Here is a 22572-nt window from a genome sequence, read left to right as displayed (position 1 = left end):
GATCAACTGAAAAATTGGAGGCATACTTCTCAGGGTTTTCAGCATTCTTCTCTTTTCTATTTTCATCTCTTTTCTTAAAGTTAATATGTGTAATTGTGCTTCAATGAACAGGAGTAACTAAATACTTTATTAGGGCTAGGTGGATATTGTTTGACATTGTTTATGGTTTTAATATGAGTTATTTTCCCCCTAATTTCTATGTATTCTATTTTATTTGTGCTTAACTACTTTTAATTGCTTGATCACCAATTATCTATCTATGATTTTGATGCGAGATCTGAGAAGTGAGTGTCAAATATGCTATAGTAGAATAGAACTGAATTTCGATATAGGACGAGAGTACCTATATGGTTTAGATAGCTTATAGGGTTTCTGTGTTTAATGCCTGTTGCATGTTAAATTTATCATGAGAGTAGAAAGTTTGCATGTAATTGAGATTTATATATCTGAGAAGACTATAAATTACCTTAGTAAACCTGCTATTGCATAGAAATTAATATTAGGAAAATAATCATATTAGGCCATATCCAATAAAAATAATTGAAATCGAAGCCCTAGTTTTTATTAACTTTCAATTTTCTTGTATAATTGTTTCTTACTAGTTTCTTATTCTTAATTCTTTATTTATTTTTTATTTAACCTAATAGAAGTAAAAGTTTAATTTTAACGTACTTAACTACACTCCCTGTGGGATCGACCTCACTCCTAGTGAGTCTACTACTTTAAACGATACGTACACTTGCGTGTGCTAAATATCGCAACACCTCACTCGCCTGCATAGTCTACTATTGTGTATTTTACTTTCTCCTTTCGCAAGTGGGCTTTGTCTCCCACCGTATATTTGTAAATAAGAAAATTTGTAAATTGTATTTTTGAAATCAATAAATAACATTAATGTTTATTTTCTCCTTATAATTGTATTAATGTTTATTTTGGGTAATATTAGCTTAAAATAGAAAAAAAAAACCCCTTTTAAATATTTAAATTTTTTTTAAAAAAAATATTCAAATATTTAAAAAATTAAAAAATCAGAAAAAATCAAATATTTTTTTTTTTAATTTTTTTTTCTTTTCTTCTTCTTCGAATCCTAATCTCTCTCTTTCTCTCTATCTCGTAGGTCTCCCTCTCCTTCTCTTTTAGCCATCAACTAACTGTTGGAAATTATTTTACCAGGATCTTAGATCTACTCACAAGTATGTTGATTAACACCCTAAATATGAACTTCTAAAACGATTATAAAATTAAACACATATAAAGTATGAGAAACCTTACATTGGGTGCAGCGGAATAAAATGTCTCCTTCCGTTCAGATCTCTAACCCTTGTATCCTTTCTGTCGCAGAGTATTATCAAGATCTAAACCTGGATCTCTTTCTCTCCTTTCTTTAGTGTTGAATTTCCTTCTTGTTGAATGTCTTTCTTCACGATCTTCCTCGCTATGATTGAGGTATCACTTGTTGTGTGTGGGCACTACTCTATCACTAAGAGGTTCGAAATTTAGAATGAAGAAGAAAGAGAGACAAGAAGGTGGCGGCTAGGTATAGAGAGAAAAGGCTCAGGTTTTTCTCTGAAGGAAACAAGATGTGAAAGTGTATATTTCCTGAAGCCTTCACTATCTATTTATAGCATACCACATAGGGTTAGGCTTGAATTATTTGACATTAAAATAATGAAAATATCAGATGATATTTCCTATAAAAGTGGCCGGCCATGGCTTTATGGATTTGGGCCTCACTTTTGCAAATTTTGCAGTTTTATCAATTCTGCATCTTACTTTCTCAAAAATGCCAATTTTCAAATTCAACCATTTAAATGCCAATTCTAACTATTTAATAACTATAAATAATTATTAAATAATATTGTCATTTATCATATTTATTAATTGAACCATACAAAGTATCTTAATTAACAAATATGCCCTAAAAACTCTTTCTTCACAATTTCGCCCTTACTTAGTGAAAAAATTCACAAATAGACATAGTCTAATTTGAGAATTATAATTGATTAATCAAAACCAATTAAATGAGTCTTACAAGTAATATTGTCTCAACTAGTGGGGGGACCATGAGTCTATATAACCGAGCTTTCAATAAGCAGATCAAGAATTTATAACCTAAATTCACTGACTTATTAATTCTTCGTTGAATCCACGCATAGAACTTAGAACTGCACTCTCAGTATATAGAACGCTCTATATGTTCCACCATATAGACACGTCATTAGTTATCCATTGTTATAATACTAATTTGATCAATGATCCTCTATATGAATGATCTACACTGTAAAGGGATTAGATTACCGTAACACCCTACAATATATTTTATCCTTAAAATACTTAACCCCGTATAAATGATATTTAAACTATGTGAAATGAGTACTCCACCATTTATTTTCGTTTGGTCAAGCTCGAAAGAAATCATCCTTTACTTTCTATTCGCCAGATAGAAGCTATAGATTCTATATTTATGTTAGCGCTCCCACTCAATTGCACTACCGTGTTCCCAAAATGTACGTATCACCCTGACCCAAAAGTAGGCTTAACTAACAAATCAAAGAACACGAATAACACTCATGAGATTGAACCTAATCATATCAGAATTGAGATCATTTGATCTAGGATCAACTAGGCGATATTGACTTGAATAGATATTACGGTAAGTTTAATTAAATCTATGTCAAAGTTCAATATCGGTTCCTTCCGATGCATACTCCATGCACCCAACCTGAGCTTTACTTTAACCAATGCTCTTGAAAGAACATAGCATTTCTCCAAATGCAAGTAAACTCTGTTGTAGATTGTCATATCAGTAAAACCCCGTGTTCTGATAAATCTAGGAATCTTTATTCACATAGTCATGTTTACTTTCCAATGTGTTGACAACACAATAAATAGGATCAAGTATGTGAAAAGGGTTTCAGATGAATTTATAAATCAAATAGACAAGCAATTGATAAGATGAACCAAAACATACACAAATGAATGAAAAATACTTCTGTTTCTTTATTGATGTTGAATAAAATGGATTACATTGAATTGTAGTTTTATTTAGGGCATAAAACCCAACAAAGTAGGACATCCCCTCTTGCCACATATTCTCTGATGATGTGATACTTCTTTTCTATGTGTTTGCTTCTCTTGTGGCTCCGAGGTTCCTTACTATTGGCTATTGTTCCATTATTATCACAAAGTAGGACCAGAGGCTTTTCCATTCCAGGCACGACACCGATACTCGTGAAGAACTTTCTTAGCCAGACAAGCTCTTTAGCAGCTTCTGCTGCAGCTATGTATTCTGCTTCCATCATAGAGTCTGATATCGCAGTTTTTTTAGCACTTCTCCAAACCACTGCTCCATCCCCAAGAGTAAACACCATCCCAGATGTAGATTTCCTGTCTTCAAGACATGCCTGAAAATCTGAATCAGTATAGCCTATGGGATTTAAAGCACCACCCTTGTAGACTAATACAAGATTTCTTGTACTCTTTAAGTATTTCAGAATATACTTAACTGCATTCCAATGTTCCTGTCCTGGATTTGACTGATACCTGCTCACGATTCCAACTGCATAGCAGATGTCAGGTCTAGTGCATAACATTTCATACATTAGACTTCCAACTGCAGAAGCATAGGGAATTTTCGCCATGTCCTCTATCTCTTGAGGATCAGTAGGAGACTGTTCCTTAGATAGACGAATACCATATCTAGAAGGCATGTTTGCCCCATTGGTGTTGTTCATGGAGAATCTCTCTAAAACTTTGTCAATATAGGTTGTTTGAGATAGAGCAAGAGATCTATTCTTCCGGTAATGTGAATACCAAGAACATAGGCTGCCTCACCCAAATCTTTCATATCAAATTGAGTGTCTGATGTTAGTCATTTTCTTGATATTGTTTCCAATAATCAAAATGTCGTCAACATAAAGGACCAGGACTACTACTTGGTCTTCCTTGAATTGGTAAACACAAGGTTCATCTTCATTCTGAAGAAAGCCGTAGGTTTTGATGATTTCATCAAACCTTTTGTTCCATGAGCGAGAAGCTTGCTTAAGTCCATAGATAGACTTATTTAATTTGCAAACTTTCTTTTCCTGCCCTGGAAGAACATAGCCTTCTGGTTGCTCCATATAGATGGTTTCTTCAAGTACCCCATTAAGGAAGGCAGTCTTGACATCCATTTGCCAGATTTCATAATCGAAAGCAGCAGCTATGGAGAGAAGAATTCAGATGGATTTGAGCATGGAAATAGGACTAAAAGTTTCCTCATAGTCCACACCTTCTCTTTTGGTATAACCCTTGGCTACAAGTCTAGCTTTAAAAGTTTCGAATTCGCCTCCAGCGCCTCTTTTCTTCTTGTAAACCCACTTACATCCGATTGGATGATAGTCATCAGGTGCGTCTACATATTCCCAGACTTTGTTCTTTTTCATGGAATCCATTTCTGAATCCATGCTGGCTGACCATCATTTCCGTTGCGGACTAGCCATTTCCTGTTTATAGGTTAATGGGTCGTCATCAATACCGTCACCAACGACCATATTGATTTCACCATCCAAGCCATAACGAGCTGGTTTTGTGAAAACCCTCCCACTACGATGAGGAGCAGTGATCTTCTGAACAGGAACTTTGGTAGTAGTTTTCTCAGTAGGTTCGATTGAGGGAGTGGGCTTATCTTCTTCTTGAGTGGAAGAGAACGGAACATTGGAAGGAATTATATCTGAAAGCATTTCCTCTAATATAATTTTACTTTTCGGTTTGTTGTCTTTAATATAGTTTTCTTCAAGAAAAGTAGCATTTGTAGAAACAAACACTTTGTTATCCTTGTGACTATAAAACAGTCTACCCCTAGTCTCTTTAGAATTTCCGACAAACATGCAAACTTCAGTTCGTGATTCAAGTTTGCCTTCTTTCTTTCTGAAGACATGAGCAGGGCACCCCCAAATTCTATAATGGCGTAAACTAGGTGTACGACCATTCCATAGTTCAACGGGTGTCTTAGGGACTGCTTTAGATGGAACAACATTTAAAATGTCATTTGCCATCTGTATAGCATATCCCCAGAAGGGCGTAGACAGAGTTGAATAACTCAGCATAGTCCTAACCATTTCTAAAAGAGTGCGATTTCTTCTTTCTGCAACTCCATTTTGTTGTGGAGTGCCTGGGGCAGTGTATTGGGATTCAATTCCAAGTTCAATTAAATGATCTTTGAACTGCATATCCATATATTCTCCACCCCTATCAGTTCGCAAGATCTTTAATGTTTTACCTAATTGGTTTTGAGCCAATACATGAAACTCCTGAAACTTTTCAAACGTTTCAGATTTCTTTTGCATTAGGTAAAGAAAACTATATCTAGAGTAATCGTCAATGAAAGTGACAAAATACTCATAACCACCTCGGGCTTTGACATTCAGGGGTCTGCAAACGTCTGAATGCACTAACCCTAGGGGTTGTTTGGCACGCTCTCCCTTTGCAGAGAAAGAACGTTTGGTCATTTTTCCTTCTAGGCAGGACTCACATACTGGCAGTTCACCTAAGATGACATTTTCCAATGGACCTTTTTGGTTAGCCTTTTGAGTCTATTAAAGCCTATATGACCTAAACGTAATTGCCATAGATAAGTTTGATCATCATTATCAATCTCTTTTCTTTTAAGGTTTCTAGGTTTAGCTACATTGAAAAGTTCACTACTTAGTGAGATTTGTGTATTTGGTCTGAAAACATAAAGCCCTTGTTCCATTGGAGCAACACATATATGAAATCCATTACGAGAAATTGAACAATAAGAACTCAAAAAATTCAATATATAAGATTGTGTGTGCAAACATGAGACACTAATCAAGTTTCTACTAAAGTTTGGAATAAATAAAATATTTTCTAAAATTAAAAATCTTTGTTGAAACTTGATACGGGCTTTTCCTCTAGCTTTGACCGATACTAACTCGCCATTCCCAACTTTAAGCTTTAACTCTTCTAGAAGCAGATTTTCCCAAGTTTCAAGCAGCTGCAATGACGAACATACATGGTTAGTAGACCCAGAATCAACAATCCAAGTGGATTTGTCGTTCTCTAAAACACATGATTCAAAGACAAAAGCATTACCTTCGTTTGAATTGTTTAGAAGTCAAAGACATCGTTCTTCTTGATGTCCCTTTTCATTACAATTCGAACATAGAAGATTATGTCTGATAATTGTACTTGAAGAAGCAGCTTTGCTAGAGCTTTCATGCTTAATTCTTTTCCTTTGATTAAGATTTGCAAACCCAGGAGGTCCCATTGCAATCAAATTCCGTTCATGAGCTCGTAATTCTGCTTCGAGCTTGTTCATGTCGGAGGAGTTAAAATTGTTGATCATGTAAGATACAACAAATCCATTATACTCCGGAGGAAGACTATTAAGAATGAATTGTACCCATTGTTCTTTTGATAAATCAATTCCTAGTAGATTTGCCTTTTGGAACTTCAGATTCATCATCAACAGGTGCGAGTTTATGCAACTACCAGGATGCATTTTCACACTATAGAGTTCTTTTGCTAAGATATTAACTAGGAGTGGATCGGGGTGAGGGTTATTCATATTGGCACTACAATACATCAATAAAACAGAAGTAAGGTTTTTGTTCAAATAAATTCATACACAATTTCAGAAAATAACAAATAATCACATATGTTATAAAAATACTAAATCTAACATAGTTTATTTTCCAAGGTTTTCAACAAACTGATACAGTGTCCCGTTTAGGCGAGAGTCAGAGCATCATCCATTGAATAGAGTTGTAAACTCATCTAAAATGATAATCATTCTAGCAACCTTTTACTCGATCAAGATTGGAATTCAGCGTTGTCCCGTTTAGGCGAGAGTCAAGGCAATTCTACCATTGTTTCATATTTTGTAAGTCAAATATAGTCACCACCATTAGGGTGATCCATACCATATAAAACACTTACAAAGCTACTTATCTTTCGAGATTAAACGGTGCTAACTTGCTAATGAACGTTCCTCCATTAGGGAGGATTACTCACTAAAACAAAAGCTATGTAAAACCAACAATGGAGATCGAATGTCTCTTGATTAAAGCTCATTATTTTCAAATATGTATTTTATTTAATCATTTATTTCGTATTATAATAATGAAAAATTACAAATTAAAGTTGGTTTAATTAAAAAAAAATCCAACTTTAATTAAATTTCAATTATTATTTAAATTCGAAAAATAAATTCGAAAAGGATGGAACAAATTTGAAAATATCTTGTTTAAGTTGTTTAGAAGAATCTAAAATATCCAACTTAAATATTTTTTTAAATTAGATTTAATTAAATATAAAATTAAGTTGTAACCACTTAATTTGAAAATATTCCATTTTAAGTTAATATTTGTAAAAATATCAACTTAAAAAATATCTAAAGAATCTTAATAACCAATTCTTAAAATTTCTCAACTTAATTTTGAAATTTGAAATTCAAAAGATATTCAGATTTAAGTTGATTAGTTAGAGATAACTAATTTCCAACTTAAATAGGAATATTTAATGAAAATTTTAAATTAAGCTTCAGAAAGAATCTAGTAGGTTATAATTCTATATTTAATTAAATACAAGAAAATACATATAGTTTAGCTTAGAATATAATTCATTAAACTATGTTTTTCTTAAATTAATTTCAAAATAAATGAAATTAATTATGTTGCTAATCAATTTTATTAGGTTAAACTAATTTAATTAACCTAGTACAGTTATCCAAATCAAGCAAATGGGCCTTCACAATTGGGGTAGTTCATGTGAGGGGGAGCTGGGTTTAGTATGTCGTACCCACTTCTGTTGGCCCCCAACTCTCACACAAGGCCCAAAAGAGAGGAATTGAACCTTAAAATGAACAACTGTTATTAATTGAATGCGCCCAAAACTAAATGGGCCTAAATAAAATCTATCAAAACTATTATATTTTATTCAGCAACAACAACCTATATGCATCTATAACAAAATTAAACATATAGGCTCACACAGACACACATTTGGATGGATCCTATCATGTTGCTGTTGGAAATTATTTTACCAGGATCTTAGATCTACTCACAAGTATGTTGTTTAACACCCTAAATATGAACTTTCTAAAACGATAAATTAAACACATATAAAGTTAAGAAAACCTTACATTGATGCAGCAGAATTAATGTCTCCTTCCACTCAGATCTCTAACCCTTGTATCCTTTTTGTAGCAGAGTATAATCAAAATCTGAGCCCGAATGTCCTTCTTCTTCAAGTTTGATCCTTCACAGTCTTCCAATCTATGATTGAGTTACTGCTTGCTGTGTGTGGGCACTTACTCTTTCACTAGGGTCGAAATTTTATGAAGAGAAAAGAGAAGAGGGTTTCGGCCAGGTATAGAAAGTAGGGAAGGCTCAGTTTTTCTGAAGAGAGAAATTTCTGTCAGAAGATGTTATGAAAACTTGTGATTTGACTGAGCCATCACTTTCTATTTATAGGCAACTACTAGGTTTAGGTTAGGAATTATTTTGCATTAAAATAATGAAAAAATCAATTTGAAATTCTACAAATAGTGGCCGACCATGGTGTGGTTTATGGGCCCCACTTGATTTTGCAGTTTTATCAAATTTTATTTCTATTTTCTCAAAAACGCCAATTTTCCAATTCTAACCTTTTAAATGCCAAAACTAATTATTTAATAACTAAAATAGATTATTAAATAATATTGTCATTTAATTTAATTCTTAACTAGACATATAAAGTCCATTAATAAATAAATAAATAAACCTAGAATCTCTTTTCTTTACAATTTCACCCCTGCTTAGTGAAAATTCATAAAATTAGACATAGTCTAACTTTAGAATTATAATTGATCAATCACGAATCAATTAATGAGTCTTACAAGCAGAATGTTCTCAACTAGAATGGGGACCATGGATCTATATGCTGAGCTTCCAATAAGTGAACCAAATTTACCAAGTAAATTCCTACTTATTAATTCTTCGTTGAATAACTAGATTTTCTCTCTCTCTCTTTGCTCCTTGCAACTCTCCTCTGAGTTGGTGCCATGGCGAAAACGAGGTCCAAGAATGTGGGGAAATCGCAAATTTCGAACAAAAAGACCAAGAAGAAAGGTCCGAATTCATCTGCTGATGTAAGGAAGACCAAATCCATGGAGGAAATTCTTGGTGTTGAACTAGTGGAATTCTCGGATGATGAGGAAGACAGAGTAGGAGTTGCTGCGTACGATCAATCGCCTCTATCTCCGGATTCATCATTGAGGTTTTTAAAGAGACAAGATGAGATAGCTGCTGATTTTGGCTATTTCTTAGCTGCTAATAAGGAATGTCAAAATTCTATCTCGAAAGGAATTCAAGCTTCACCTCCGGTTCTTTGAGCAGAGCCAGTGATGCGTAACCTAGAATCGGCTTTTAAGAGTTCGAACAAAGAGGGGAAAGTGAAGATAACAATGGATGACATAGAGGAGGAGGTTGCATACTGGAAATCGGCTATAGTCTGCTATGTTCTCGGTGCCAATCCTCCTCTTGCAGTTCTGGAAGGCTTTGCACGACGGATCTGGAAGGACAAAGTGGATAAGATAGGTATGGTCTCTTATGGTGTTTTCCTCATTAGATTTTTTTTTTGATGAATTAGGGAAAACTTGTATTGCTCAAATCTATTTTGTACAATCAAATGGCACCCAACGGCCCAATCTGAAATTCTATACAATTATAATAAATCCTCTTCAATCTCTCTTTTTTTTTTTTTTTTTTTCTACAGCAACATCAACTATACAATCTATGTATCATTGTCACTCATTATAAGCCGTGAAACCAATTGGCATCCTCTACAGTAACTGTTTTCGGCCACACTGCAGCAACTCGTTGGAGCACTTCACTTCTCATTCCTATAATCATCTTTTCTGCATTCGGTTTCTTCTTTTCCCAAACACTAAGATTGCGATTTTTCCACAGGGTATACACTAAACAGGCAAGAGCAGCAGCTAGTAAGTTTTTCCTAAACTTGCTGATCTTTGATCTTCCAATCCACCTGGTTAGAGTGGACAAAGTATCAGCTGAAACCTTCCATGACAACCACTGTTTTATTCCCTGTAAGCAGGCAGCAGATAACCTACATTGGAAAAACAAGTGGTCTGCACTTTCATTCTGTGTAGAACAGAATTCACAATGCTCATCAATATTCATTCCCATTCTCCTCAATGTATCTTTAGTGCGAAGCCTTCCCTGAATTGCTAACCATAAGATAAATGAGTGTTTTGGGGTATTTAATCTACCCCACACTTGCTGAGACCACTGCACCTTGTCCTGATCAGGACAGAGAAAAGAATAACCAGTTTTTACCTGGTAATTTTGTTGCTGAGTACAATTCTGATGGCCAGCTATGTCTCGGAAGTGATCCTTCAGATTCACAAGTCTCCTCCAGTACCAACTACTCTGAGGAGGAGCCTTGTAACTCCACCATTCATGTTCCTTGAGGTATACACTATTGATCCATTTCAGCCATAAACTGTCATGTTTCTGAGCTATTGCCCAAATGTACTTCCCCATGGCAGCTTGGTTCCATTCATGAATTTTCCTAAAGCCAAGTCCTCCTGCATTTATAGATTGACACATTGTTTCCCAAGCAATCAAACCTGGTCCAGATGTACAAGCTTGGCCTTTCCAAATGAAGGCTTTACAAATAGATTCCAATTTCCTAATCAATTTCCTCATTAGATTTACTAGTATTAAAGATAGAGATGATATTCGAGCTGGTGGTTATATCTTCTTTAATAAGAGGCCTGTCATTATGAAGGCTTGAGACCCTAATTGTAATGTTAAGAAAGAGGATATTAGAACCATTCCTATTTGGATTCAGCTAGAGGACTTAGAGTTGAAGTATTGGGGACAAAATCCTTGTTTAAGATAGTTGGGCAGCTAGGAAAACCTATTATGGTTGATGAGGTTATTAGGGAGAGGGATAAGCTACTTTTTCCTAGAATCCTTATTGAAGTTTCAATGGAGCAAGAGTTTCCAGGCCTAATCTATTTTGAGAATGAGTTCGGTATTGATGTTTCTGTGGTTGTCAACTATGAGTGGAAGCCTATTCTTTGCAAACATTGCAAAGGAATGGGACATAATTCAGATGATTGCAGGAAGAAGGAGGCAAAAAAGCAAGAATGGGTGGTGAAAGGGATGAAGAAACAAGTGACTGAGCTGACTGGGGAAGATGCAGATGGCTTTCAACCGGTGGTGAAGGGTTGGAGGCCTAAAAATCAGAATGCTACTGCTGAAGCATCCACTTCGAATCAGTATACTGCATTACAAAATGGGGAAGATTATGAATTGCAGAGGAAAGAGGATCGGGTGACAGATGAGATACGTGAAGAGGTAATAACTAGAGGAGGGGGAGAGCCTCCTTTAAACAATGGATAAGATTCTAAGTTGGAACGTCCGGGGAATCAACAACCAACACAAGCAAATGGATGTTAAGCAATTTATTGCTAAAAATAATGTTGGTTTGGTTGGTCTCCTTGAGACGAGAGTTAAGGCTTCAAGCCTTGGAGCCTTATATGTTAGAATGTTTTCCAATTGGTGTTTTACGGCAAATAATGCTTGGCATAAAGGGGGACGAATTTTAGTAGCATGGAATCCTTTGAGTTACATAGTAGACATACTATTTTGCTCAAGCCAAATTATTCATCTTTCGGTTACAACCATGGATAATAGGAACAAGTTCCTAGTTTCTTTTATTTATGATTTTAACAAGGAAGAGGATAGGAGGCTTCTTTGGAAAGAATTAGAGGGATTGAGAACAAATGAACCATGGGTAGTGCTTGGGGATTTTAATGATATCCTTGAGAAGGGGGAAAGAATTGGGAAGAGAGCACACTTTACACCAACAGCTTTCCGTGAATGTACAATCAAGTGTCAATTAGAGGATGTGAAATATGGAGGGAGTTATTTTACTTGGAATAATAGACAACAAGGAGATGATAGAATATACTCTAAGATTGATAGAGTTATGGCAAATCCTAGTTGGCTGAATATGTATCTGATTGCTGAAGCACTTTTCTTGCAGGAGGGTCTCTTTGATCACACCCCCGTAATATTGACGGTTTATCCCTCACTTCCAAGTGGTAGAAAACCGTTTAAATATTTTCGAATGTGGTCGAGCTCCCCTCATTATCAAAAGCAAGTCGCTGATAGTTGGAAGGGATCGGTTGTGGGAACTAAAATGTATCAAATAGTCACCAAATTGAAGAGACTCGAACCAGTTTTGACAGCAATCAACAAGCATGGTTTTGCTGATGTACAAGGAGAAGAAATGAGGGTGAAGGAGCTTATGATCGAGTGTCAACGAAGACTGAACCAGGATCCTTTAAATGTAACACTAATGCAGCAAGAGAAAGAAGTACGCGAGCAGTATGCTGAGAAGCATAAAGTACTAATTTCATTTCTGCAGCAAAAATCCAAGGTTAATTGGATTAAAAATGGGGATTCCAACACATCAGTCTTTCATTCAAGCATCAAGGACAGAACAAGGCACAATAGAATTCTCTCCATTGTCAATGCTCAAGGTGAAAGAGTTGATGACCAAGAGAAGATCACTAAGGCTTTTCTAGATTATTACAAGGAGCTATTGGGGACAAGCATGATAGGAAGGCAGAGGGTTAAAAATTCAGTCATGAAGGAGGGGCCATTGATAACAACCACACATGCTGAAACCTTGATGACAGATTTCTCTAAAGAGGAAATAAAAGCTGCCATGTTTAGTATTCCTGGGGTGAAGAGTCCGGGGCCAGATGGTTATGGAAGTTACTTTTTCCAAGACAACTGGGATCTATTTGGGGATGAAACCTGTGAAGCTATTGCCTCCTTCTTGAAGTCAGGTAATCTACTAAAAGAAATTAATTCAACTGTCATTACCTTAATTCCTAAAATAAAATGCCCGAATAAGGTGAGTGATTTTCGGCCTATATCCTGCTGTAATGTGCTATATAAGGTGGCTACCAAGTTGATTTGCTCTAGACTTAAAAACATCTTGCCTGAAATAGTCTCTCTAAATCAGGGAGGATTTATTAAAGGCAGATATATAGCACATAACATCATGATATGCCAAGATCTAATTAGGAATTATGGTAGGAAGGAGTCTAAGCCTAATTGTATGATCAAACTTGATCTTCAAAAGGCGTATGACACAATGGATTGGGATTTTTCGGAAGAAATGTTACATGCTTTTGAATTCCCGGAGAAGTTCATAAGGTTAATGTTGTGTACCGAAATAGTACGTTTTACATTTATCAACTCGCAAGCGCACGAATCTTTATTGTAGTATGGAGATTGTGAAGAACGAGGTCGAACCCATGGGAATTGCGTGAAATCGAAGAAAATACTAATTTAATTTAAGCTAATAAAACTCTAACCTAGTTCCAAAAATGGTGAGGTTTTTTGTAAAAAAAATAAAATAAAGTGTTTAAACTATAAAAATGACAGTAACAGATATTTTCAGAGATATTTGGGGATATTATTAAGGGTTCAGAATCCACTTAAGTGTATATAAAAATATTTATGTTTATATTGATTCTCATAATTTAACCAGTAATCAAACCAATTATTTTCTAATAAAAAATAGATTTTCCTTCGCTTTAAAATTATAACTTCTAAGCATTAAATGTGAAACAATTTAATGTAAATACAAAAAATCAAAGAATATTATTTTTAATAAAATATGGAACCAAGCATAAATAATTTCTAACTATCAAAAATACTTGATATTAAAGATGAAAGAAATTATTTTTAGAAGCGAAAATCATAAGCATATATTGTACTACGAATCAAAATAAAAATAAATACTTAATTAAGTACACTAGGTTTCATCGTCCTCCTTAATAATAAGGGAACTTAAAAACCCATAAGAAAATTAACTAAGAAAGCGGTAAACTAACACTGAGCTCTCTGAGCGTTTTCTCTGGATTTTTCTGTCTGAAACTGAAACTGTAACTGAATTCTAAAAACCTAAGCTTCTATTTATAGAAGGGTAAAAGGACTAATACAGAATTAAACTTATTACAAATTGCATGTGGGTAAAATTGTAAATACAAAAAGTTAATTTCGGAGTGCCACGTGTCGCATTTTGATTGACTGACTTGGGCAAGGCGGTGCCACGTGGCAAGCTTCTGTTGGCTGAAAAAATAGCAAATTGAGCCTTTGAGTGACACTTGGCGCATGCAGAAAAGAGGAGAAAGCTTCCTTTTTGAAGCTTGGTGACCAAGGTGGGACGAGGCCCACTCGCGCGCCTGGAAGGTGGCGCGTACGCACGGCCAAGGAGAAGCCGTGCTCATCACGCGTGCGTGTGAGCAGAGGGGCTGCTGGTGCTGGCGGTGGCAGCTGCGGGCGAATGGGAGGAGGCCACGTGGCTGCCTTGTCTGCTGGGAGAGAGGGATTTGGGCCGATTGGGCCTTGTTTCTTGGACTGTTTTTGCTCTTCAAAAATGCCACTTTTCATTGCTTTGGATCACATTTTTACTATTTTTCTTTTTCTTTTCCTTTCTTTTCACAAATGTCATTTTCTTAATCAAACAAAAATGAAATTAAATCCAAATAAAATATTTTCAACACAAAATATATCACAATAATTTAAATGAAAATATTCATTTAAGATCTAATTAATTTGTATTTCTTTAAATAAAAACAATGCATTTCCTTAATTTCTTTCTCTTATTTGTGTCATAAAATGTTATTTTCTTACAAAATTAACTCAACACTACAATATTTTCGAATAAAAAAATATTACATTAATTTCATGAAAATATTATATAGAATTAATTTTATTTTGTATTTTTACACTAATAAATATGCATTTTTGACTACTTAACACAACCCCCAACTAGCTTATTGCTAGTCCCTAGCAATTCAAGCGGATAACAAAATATTACCAAGATGAACAAATCAAAACAAACTCTGCTTAATCGAAACAAAATAAAATATTGGTTTAAACACTAGAAAATACTATATAAAAACTTACAGTAGATATAATTCCAGATTTTTTGTGTGTGTTTCAAATCATATTTTTTTTTTCGCTTTAATCCATAACACAGATAATATTGAAAAATCTTTAAAGTAAAAAGTCTCAACTCCAAATCCTCACAGGTATTGAAATATTTAAAAAGAGGAAGGGTTCTCACTCTTGGAGCTGGAAAGATATATTAATTGACGCTCAAATGGATAAAGATTTTTAGGACGAACAATGTAAACAATTATTGACCCATAGATAGGCTAACTAAAAATATTTTAAAATTCAAATGACAAGTTACTTTTGGGATTTCATTACAATACCTAGAGCCAAAATAAAGAAATAAACAACGATTTTTCTTCTCTCTTTTTTTTTTTTTTTTTTTTTGTATTTGGTGACTAAAATTTACGAAAAATAAACTATAGCAAAGTCTCTTTTGATTGATGATGATATATTATTTTTTTTTCTATATACATATTATATATGCATATATATTTTTACCAATATATATATATTTTACTTTGCTAAATGATTAAAACTAAGATATTGCTCTTTATATGATATATATGTATTTTTTTTAAGGGCAATATCCACAATAACTATTTACCGTAGCAAAATTTTCTTTGGTATCTTTTGAATTTTGACCAAGCTACGCTGACAGAGAAATGTTGCTCTTGTTTTTTTTTTTTTTGGTATATAGTATGTAAGATATTGCTCTTTATATGATATATATGTATTTTTTTTTTAAGGGCAATATCCACAATATATATATTTATATTCTTTTTTCTTTTTTAACAAGAGGCAACATGTGACAAGAAAATATAAAGATAATAAATTTACAATTAGGCTCAATTCTAAAAAAAGTATCCCTCTAGTGATTGTCATATTTTTAAATTTCAAAAAATTTCGATTTGACCAATTCAGAAGATCAATATATGTTCAAAAAGTCGTTTTCTCAATTCTCACTTCTCACGAAAAATGAAAGCTTTTAACTTAAGATTTTTCTCAATTAAATGTGTTAAAAACAATCAAATCATATGTTTGGTTTGTGCAATTTTTACTGGAATTACTATCTAAGTAACTAAATATAGTATTGTAACGCCCGTACTTTTCATAAATTACTAATTTAGTTACAAGCGTTAAAATGCGGAAAAACTGTAATGTCGCTTTTATTTATAAACATAAAATATTTCATATTTGAGCACAGTTTGGACTTAAAGACATAATAATTAATATATAAAAATAATTGCGACATTAATTTAATAACACTTAATAAAATAAATGGAGCGTGCCCTAGACCACCCTCAGTTATATGGTCCTCAGCGAGTACACACACAAGCCTCCAAGGTCTCATTTTCCACCGGCTTTCTAAGTCTTACAACCTTAATCTGCACATGGTAAGTTTGATAAGGGTGAGCTACTAAACTCAGTAAGGAAATGCTTGTCACGTAGCCACATAAAATAAAAGAAAAACATATAACTAAAACTTAGATGCACATATTTAGACAAATAGCAATACATATAAGCTTAATCTTATCACTATTAACTAATTACTAGTTTCTAAGCTAAGTCACATAATAATGGTTATGCCGGAGTTCGACTTTGGCAAATAAACTTGAACTATTAGACTAAATGGCAGAGGGCTGGGTTCAGTAAAATCGTACCCACTACTAGATGGCCCCCTATCTACCATATAGATACAACAGTCAAGTATTTAACCATTATCTTCTCGGTCAAACCATGTCACATAATCTACAATAAATCTAATTTTAATAATGTTTAACTACTATACATTATTTAAATAGCATATCATAAATCCTATCATAATTAAGTCATAATCATATCATAACCATATCATAACTACATAATAATCATATCATAACCATATCATAATCATATCATAATCATTCCATAATCATATCATTGTTTAAATAATGCGAATCCATTGTACCGTCCATTATTCAAACAACATAACTAGTTCAAATAATGTGAATCTTATAAACACACTATTTACAGACATACTTAAATAACATGAATCTTATAAACATATTATTTAAATATATACCTTTAGCAATGGCCATGCTCTAATACTGTAAACATACATAAATAACATGAATCTTATAAACATATTATTTGAATATATATTATACAGTACATTAAATAACAAACAATAAAGAGTCAGGCAGAAGACCTTAGTTAACTTCTCTTTTACTATTCCCGCTCTTCCTATGAATGTTATTACATACAGAAAACTTATGTTTTTCTACTTAATTTCCTTACCTCGAATGTGGAGTCCTAGTCTTGATGTCAATAAGAGTGATCATGTGAAACAATAATCGCCTTATGAAAAACCTTAATTAGCTTCCAAATGATGGTGATGATACTGATATGATGAAAGATTTATATGTATATGTATATATATATATGTGTGTGAGAAGATGACAAAAAATGTAGGATAAGATGTCTACGAGTAAGGTTTATGCTTTAGATAATCAAGTGAGAATAATAAAATGGGAGAAGAAGATTATGGCATGGATTTTAGAAATGACCAAAGGGTGAATGTTTGAGAGGTCAATCTAGCTTCTTTGAATGAGTGCAAAATAAGAGAACTATATGGCTATTTATAGGCCTAAGTTTAACATTAACCCATCCCTTAACTCTATGTCGTGACCTTATCTTAACTATAGTTAAGATTTATAAAACTATCAAAATTAAAATTCAAAATGCCAACTCCCTTATTTGCTCCACCATAAACTCAGTCAATACAATTTAAATGAGAGAAACTAGCTGAATCTAGACTACTACTTGGTCTTTAATTGTTGTTGGTTAAGAGCTTTACCCTCCAAGATCTCCACGTGTACTACTTAGTCTATTGACCTATTCATTAACACAAACTCAACCATCCACTAACTCCTCTCCTAATGACACACGTCCAAACTTGAATATATATATCTAACTTTTTAACAAGACTTCATATTCCCAAAGTCATCACATAACCTTCTACTTCTACACTAATTATTCAAATAAAGAGACATAATACTAATCATAATACTCATGTCCATCATATTGTAACTTATAAAATAGTATAGCCACGTATAACTAATAAAACCCATAGTTGATTATAACAATACTCAAGCTTTTTCCTTCATAATACCATCTAGTAAACTAATTACTTCTACTAAAATACCATGGTCCATATCGTAATGTAATGTTGGGTTTTAATAAAATAAATGATTACTATTATCTATGATCTTTTATTTTTAACACTATTACAAGATTGTAATATTAATATAAATAACTTATCTTATAAAATTACTATTTCCGCATCGAGATATCTAGACTATTATAATAGAAAATAATTACTAAATATTTTGGTCATTACAATTTACCCTCCTTAAAGGAATTTCGTCCTCGAAATTTACTTACTAGAGAATAACTCGGGTTACTATTTTTGCATGTCTGTCTCTAACTCCCATGTCGCTTCTTTATCAGAACTATCACTCCACAGGATTTGACTAAGGGTATAGTCTTATTTCGTAAGACTTTTATTTCCTTTTCTATCACGCGCAGACGGCGTGCCATATAACTCATGTCCTGCTGCAAGTTCAAGTTCTCGTACTTAAGCACATGTGTCAGATCAGATATATACTTCCGTAACATGGAAATGTGGAAAACATTATGCGTTTCTGCTAATGTTGCCAGTAGGGCCAAACGGTAAGCTACCTAACCAACTTTGTCCAGTATGTCGAAAGGACCTATAAATCTTAGGCTTAACTTTCCCCTTTTTCTGAAACGCATAATCCCTTCATAGGTGATACCTTCAAGAACACTAAGTCCCCTACAGAATACTCAACCTCCCGTCTTCTCATATCTGCATAACTTTTCTGTCTACTTTTGGCAGTGAGCATCTTTTGCCGTATCTTTCAACTACTGCTTCTAATACCATTTTGTAACGTCCCCGCTTCAAGCCTCCATTGGATCCTTACACCCACGGAATGAATGGCTCTTATACACGAGTACGTCACTCTGGCTACTTAATGGACCTAAATAGCGTCTTTCTCTAACTACATCCTAGTGAAGCGGTGATCTATATTTTTGTCCATTCACCATCTCATATGGCACCATTTTGATGGTGGCTTGATATCTATTATTGTAGGAGAATTCTATTAGAGGTAAATACTTACTCCACGAGCCAGTGAAGTCTAGTGCACATGCTCAAAGCATATCCTCGAGTATTTGGATGGTGCGTTCAAATTGTCCATCTGTTTGGGGATAAAATGTTGTGCTAAGTTTTAATCTCGTCCCCATTGCCTTATGTAAACTCTCGCAAAACTTGGAGGTGAATACTGAACCTCCATCCGAGACTATCGTCTTTGGAACTCCATGCAACCTTAATATCTCTTGTACGTACAAGTCAGCTTACTGCTCTGCGTTGTCAGTAGACTATACTGGAACAAAGTGTGCTGACTTTGTGAGTCTGTCTATAATTATCCAAAATGAGTCGTGTTGCTTGGTTGTTCGAGATAGTCCTGTCACAAAATCCATGGCTATATCTTCCCACTTCCATTCTGGGATTTTCAAGGGCTGCAACATCCCTACTGGTTTTTGATGTTCAGCTTTAACTTGTTGACATGTAAGGCATCTAGCTACGAATTCAGCTACATCCTTCTTCATCCATGGTCACCACTACAAGGTTTTTAAGTCATTGTACATTTTTGTTGACCCTAGATGCATTGAGTAGGGTGTAGTGTGTGCTTCCATCATGATTTTTCTTTTAAGCTCTACGTTGTTGGCCACACACTCTTCCCATATACCTCAGCATGCCGTCTGTACCTTCAGAGAAATCCTCTGCCTCCTTCTCTGGCAAGCCTGCTCTTTTCTTTTGTAAGAACTCATCAACAATCTGTACATCTTTAAGTTCTTGATGTAGCGTCGAGACAATGGTTAGGTTAGCTAGTTTTTGTGTAATGATCTCTATACCACTTCTTTGGAGTTCCTGTTGTAGGGGCTTTTCCATTCGTGCTAGTATTGCCAAGCTAGCATAACTGCGTCTACTTAGCGTGTCTACTACTACATTGGCCTTCCCTAGGTGGTAGTGGATTTCACAATCATAGTTCTTAACAAGCTCTAGCCATCATCTCTGCCTCATGTTGAGTTCCTTTTGCATAAAGAAGTTCTTTAGGCTCTTGTGGTTAGTATAAATTTTACATTTCTCCACGTAGAGATAGTGCCTCCATATTTTAGCGCAAAATCTACTACTGCCAACTTTAGATCGTATGTCGGGTACCTCTATTCATACTCATTAAGTTGTCTTGAGGCATACACTACTACCTTGTCATTTTGCATTAGCACGCATCCCAACCCTTGTTTTGATGCATCACAGTAAACCAAAAAACTTATCCTTGTTATTAGAAACACATAATATAGGGGTTGTTATTAGTTTTTCCTTAAGTGTTTGAAAGCTATCCTCACACTTTTCTGGCCAGACAAACTTCTGCGTCTTTCGAGTCAAGTTGGTTAGAGGAATTGCGATCTTGGAAAATCCTTCAGCAAAGCATCTGTAGTAACCAGCTAGACCCAAGAAGCTTCTTACTTCACTTGCAGTCTTAGGTGTTGGCCAGCTCTTGACCGCTTCGATGTTTGTAGGATCCACCTCGACTCCACCTTTGGAAACTATATGGCGTAGGAATGCCACCTTCTCTAACTAGAATTCACATTTCCTGAAGTTGGTTCTCCTTAAGTCGGTTTAGAGTCATCCTCAGGTGTTCCTCATGTTCCTCCATAGTTTTGGAGTAGATAAGAATGTCATTAATGAATACAACAACAAACTTATCTAGGTACTCCTTGAACACCATATTCATCATATCCATGAAGGCTGCTGGGCGTTAGTTAGTGCAAAAGACATTACTAAAAACTCATAGTGTCCATAGCGCGTTCTGAATGCTGTCTTAGGTATGTCTTCCTTCCGAACCTTCAGCTGGTGATACCTAGATCTTAAATCTCTCTTGTTTTTTTTTTTAGAATACACTGAAGCCTTGCAATTGATCGAAGAGATCGTCCATCCTTGGTAAAGGATACTTATTCTTGATGGTCACCTTGTTGAGCTTGAGGTCATCTATGCACAATCTCATGCTTTCATCTTTCTTCTTGATGAAGAGTACTGGAGCACCCCAAGGTGAGTAACTTGGTCTAATGATCCCTTTATCTAGGAGCTCTTGTAGCTATACTTTGAGTTTCTACAGCTCATAAATTGCCATTTTTATATGGAATCTTCAAAATTTAAGCACTCTTGGAGCTAACTTGATTATGAACTCCACATCACTGTCTGAGGGTATCCACGGTAGATCTTTTAGAAAGACCTTTTGGAATTAACAGACTATGTGGATGTTTTTCATGGTTAGTTGTGTCTCCACTACTTGGTTCACTACATTGGCCAACAATGCTTGACACCATACCTTCCTTAGCTTGTTAGTCTTTAAGGATGAGATTAAAGAAGTTCATAAGGCTATCTTAACTCTTGTGAATGTACACTTGTCTTTGGCCTTTGTTGCCAAAAGCGACCAAATAATTTTAGTAATTGATGAACCATTTGCCAATCCATATCGAGTACAGCGTCATGATCCTTTATTTCCAACTCTATCAAGTCATTTGTTAGTTGTCTATTATTGAGTTCCATATATCCAATATGGATGCTATAATCTTTGGTTGTTCCTTCCCCTCTAATGGGTTAGAGCCTCTTTCAAATATCAGTGGTTGCTATTTTTTTTTATTCTTTCATATGGTGGCTCGAAGCGATGTGTTGGTTGTTGAGTTGAATTTTCTCGTGCTTTACTGCTTATTACAACACAACTTTTCATCTTGAGCTTGGAGTCGTTCCCTAAGCTGGCGTTCTCTTTCACCAACTACTCGCAAAAATGAGTGTCCTCATAACTCAGCCTATGCGTTATATGTACTTACGTGGGTGCCACTTCCATAATAATGAAACTCGTTATCCTTGTCCTCCACCATGACTAGCTTAGCCTTGTAGTTCGTCTTCTTCTTAAACTTCTTGTAGGTTTTGAAGCTCCTCCTTCTTGATTGTTTCTATTGAGGCGACTTGATCGTCTAAGCAATAATGTCTCTTAATATTTAGTTCTAATTCTTCTAAAATAAAATTCTTAAGAAATCAACCCAACTATTTGAATAATTTAAATATTCCTAGTAGATAAAATCAACTTATTATTTTTCTATAAAAGAAAATTTTCTTCCTATTAACATAACATAATAGTTCACCAAATAATTTCTATTTACACTAAGATAAAATAACTATATAACTAAGTAAAACTAAATAAATACATAAAATAAAATAATAAAAACTTTTCTTTTAATATTGTTATCTAAAGAAAAGAAAATTTCTACACTTTCTAGTAATGTGATTTTTTTATTTTTTTTTTTTAAAAAAAACTATCTAGAAATATATTTACACATATATATTAGAAAAAATTGATTTCATATGGGTAGTACCTAAACTTGAATATTGGTACTAAGTTTTTTTTTTTTTTTTTTTTTTTTTTTGAAGTGAAATGTAAATTTGAAAATT

At 34.4% G+C, this 22572-nt stretch overlaps 1 protein-coding gene and 1 long non-coding RNA gene across 2 annotated transcripts; both read right to left on the bottom strand.

Moving 5' to 3' along the window:
• Nucleotides 1–9797: 9797 nt before the first annotated feature.
• Nucleotides 9798–10613, bottom strand: LOC133038372 (uncharacterized). The gene has a single exon (XM_061116507.1). It carries the CDS (start codon nt 10611–10613, stop codon nt 9798–9800), a length of 816 nt encoding a protein of 271 aa, XP_060972490.1.
• Nucleotides 10614–16138: 5525 nt separating this feature from the next.
• Nucleotides 16139–22254, bottom strand: LOC133031124 (uncharacterized). The gene is made up of 2 exons (XR_009684627.1): nt 17274–22254; nt 16139–16381 (listed from the first exon to the last, which is right to left on the bottom strand). It is a non-coding gene; the product is annotated as an uncharacterized LOC133031124 (long non-coding RNA).
• Nucleotides 22255–22572: the final 318 nt, after the last annotated feature.

Source organism: Cannabis sativa, chromosome 1 (genome assembly GCF_029168945.1).
Source record: "Cannabis sativa cultivar Pink pepper isolate KNU-18-1 chromosome 1, ASM2916894v1, whole genome shotgun sequence".
Classification (NCBI taxonomy): Eukaryota; Viridiplantae; Streptophyta; class Magnoliopsida; order Rosales; family Cannabaceae; genus Cannabis; species Cannabis sativa.
The sequence above is the reverse complement of the archived record's forward strand: the minus strand, read 5'-3'. Positions and strand labels throughout refer to the sequence as shown.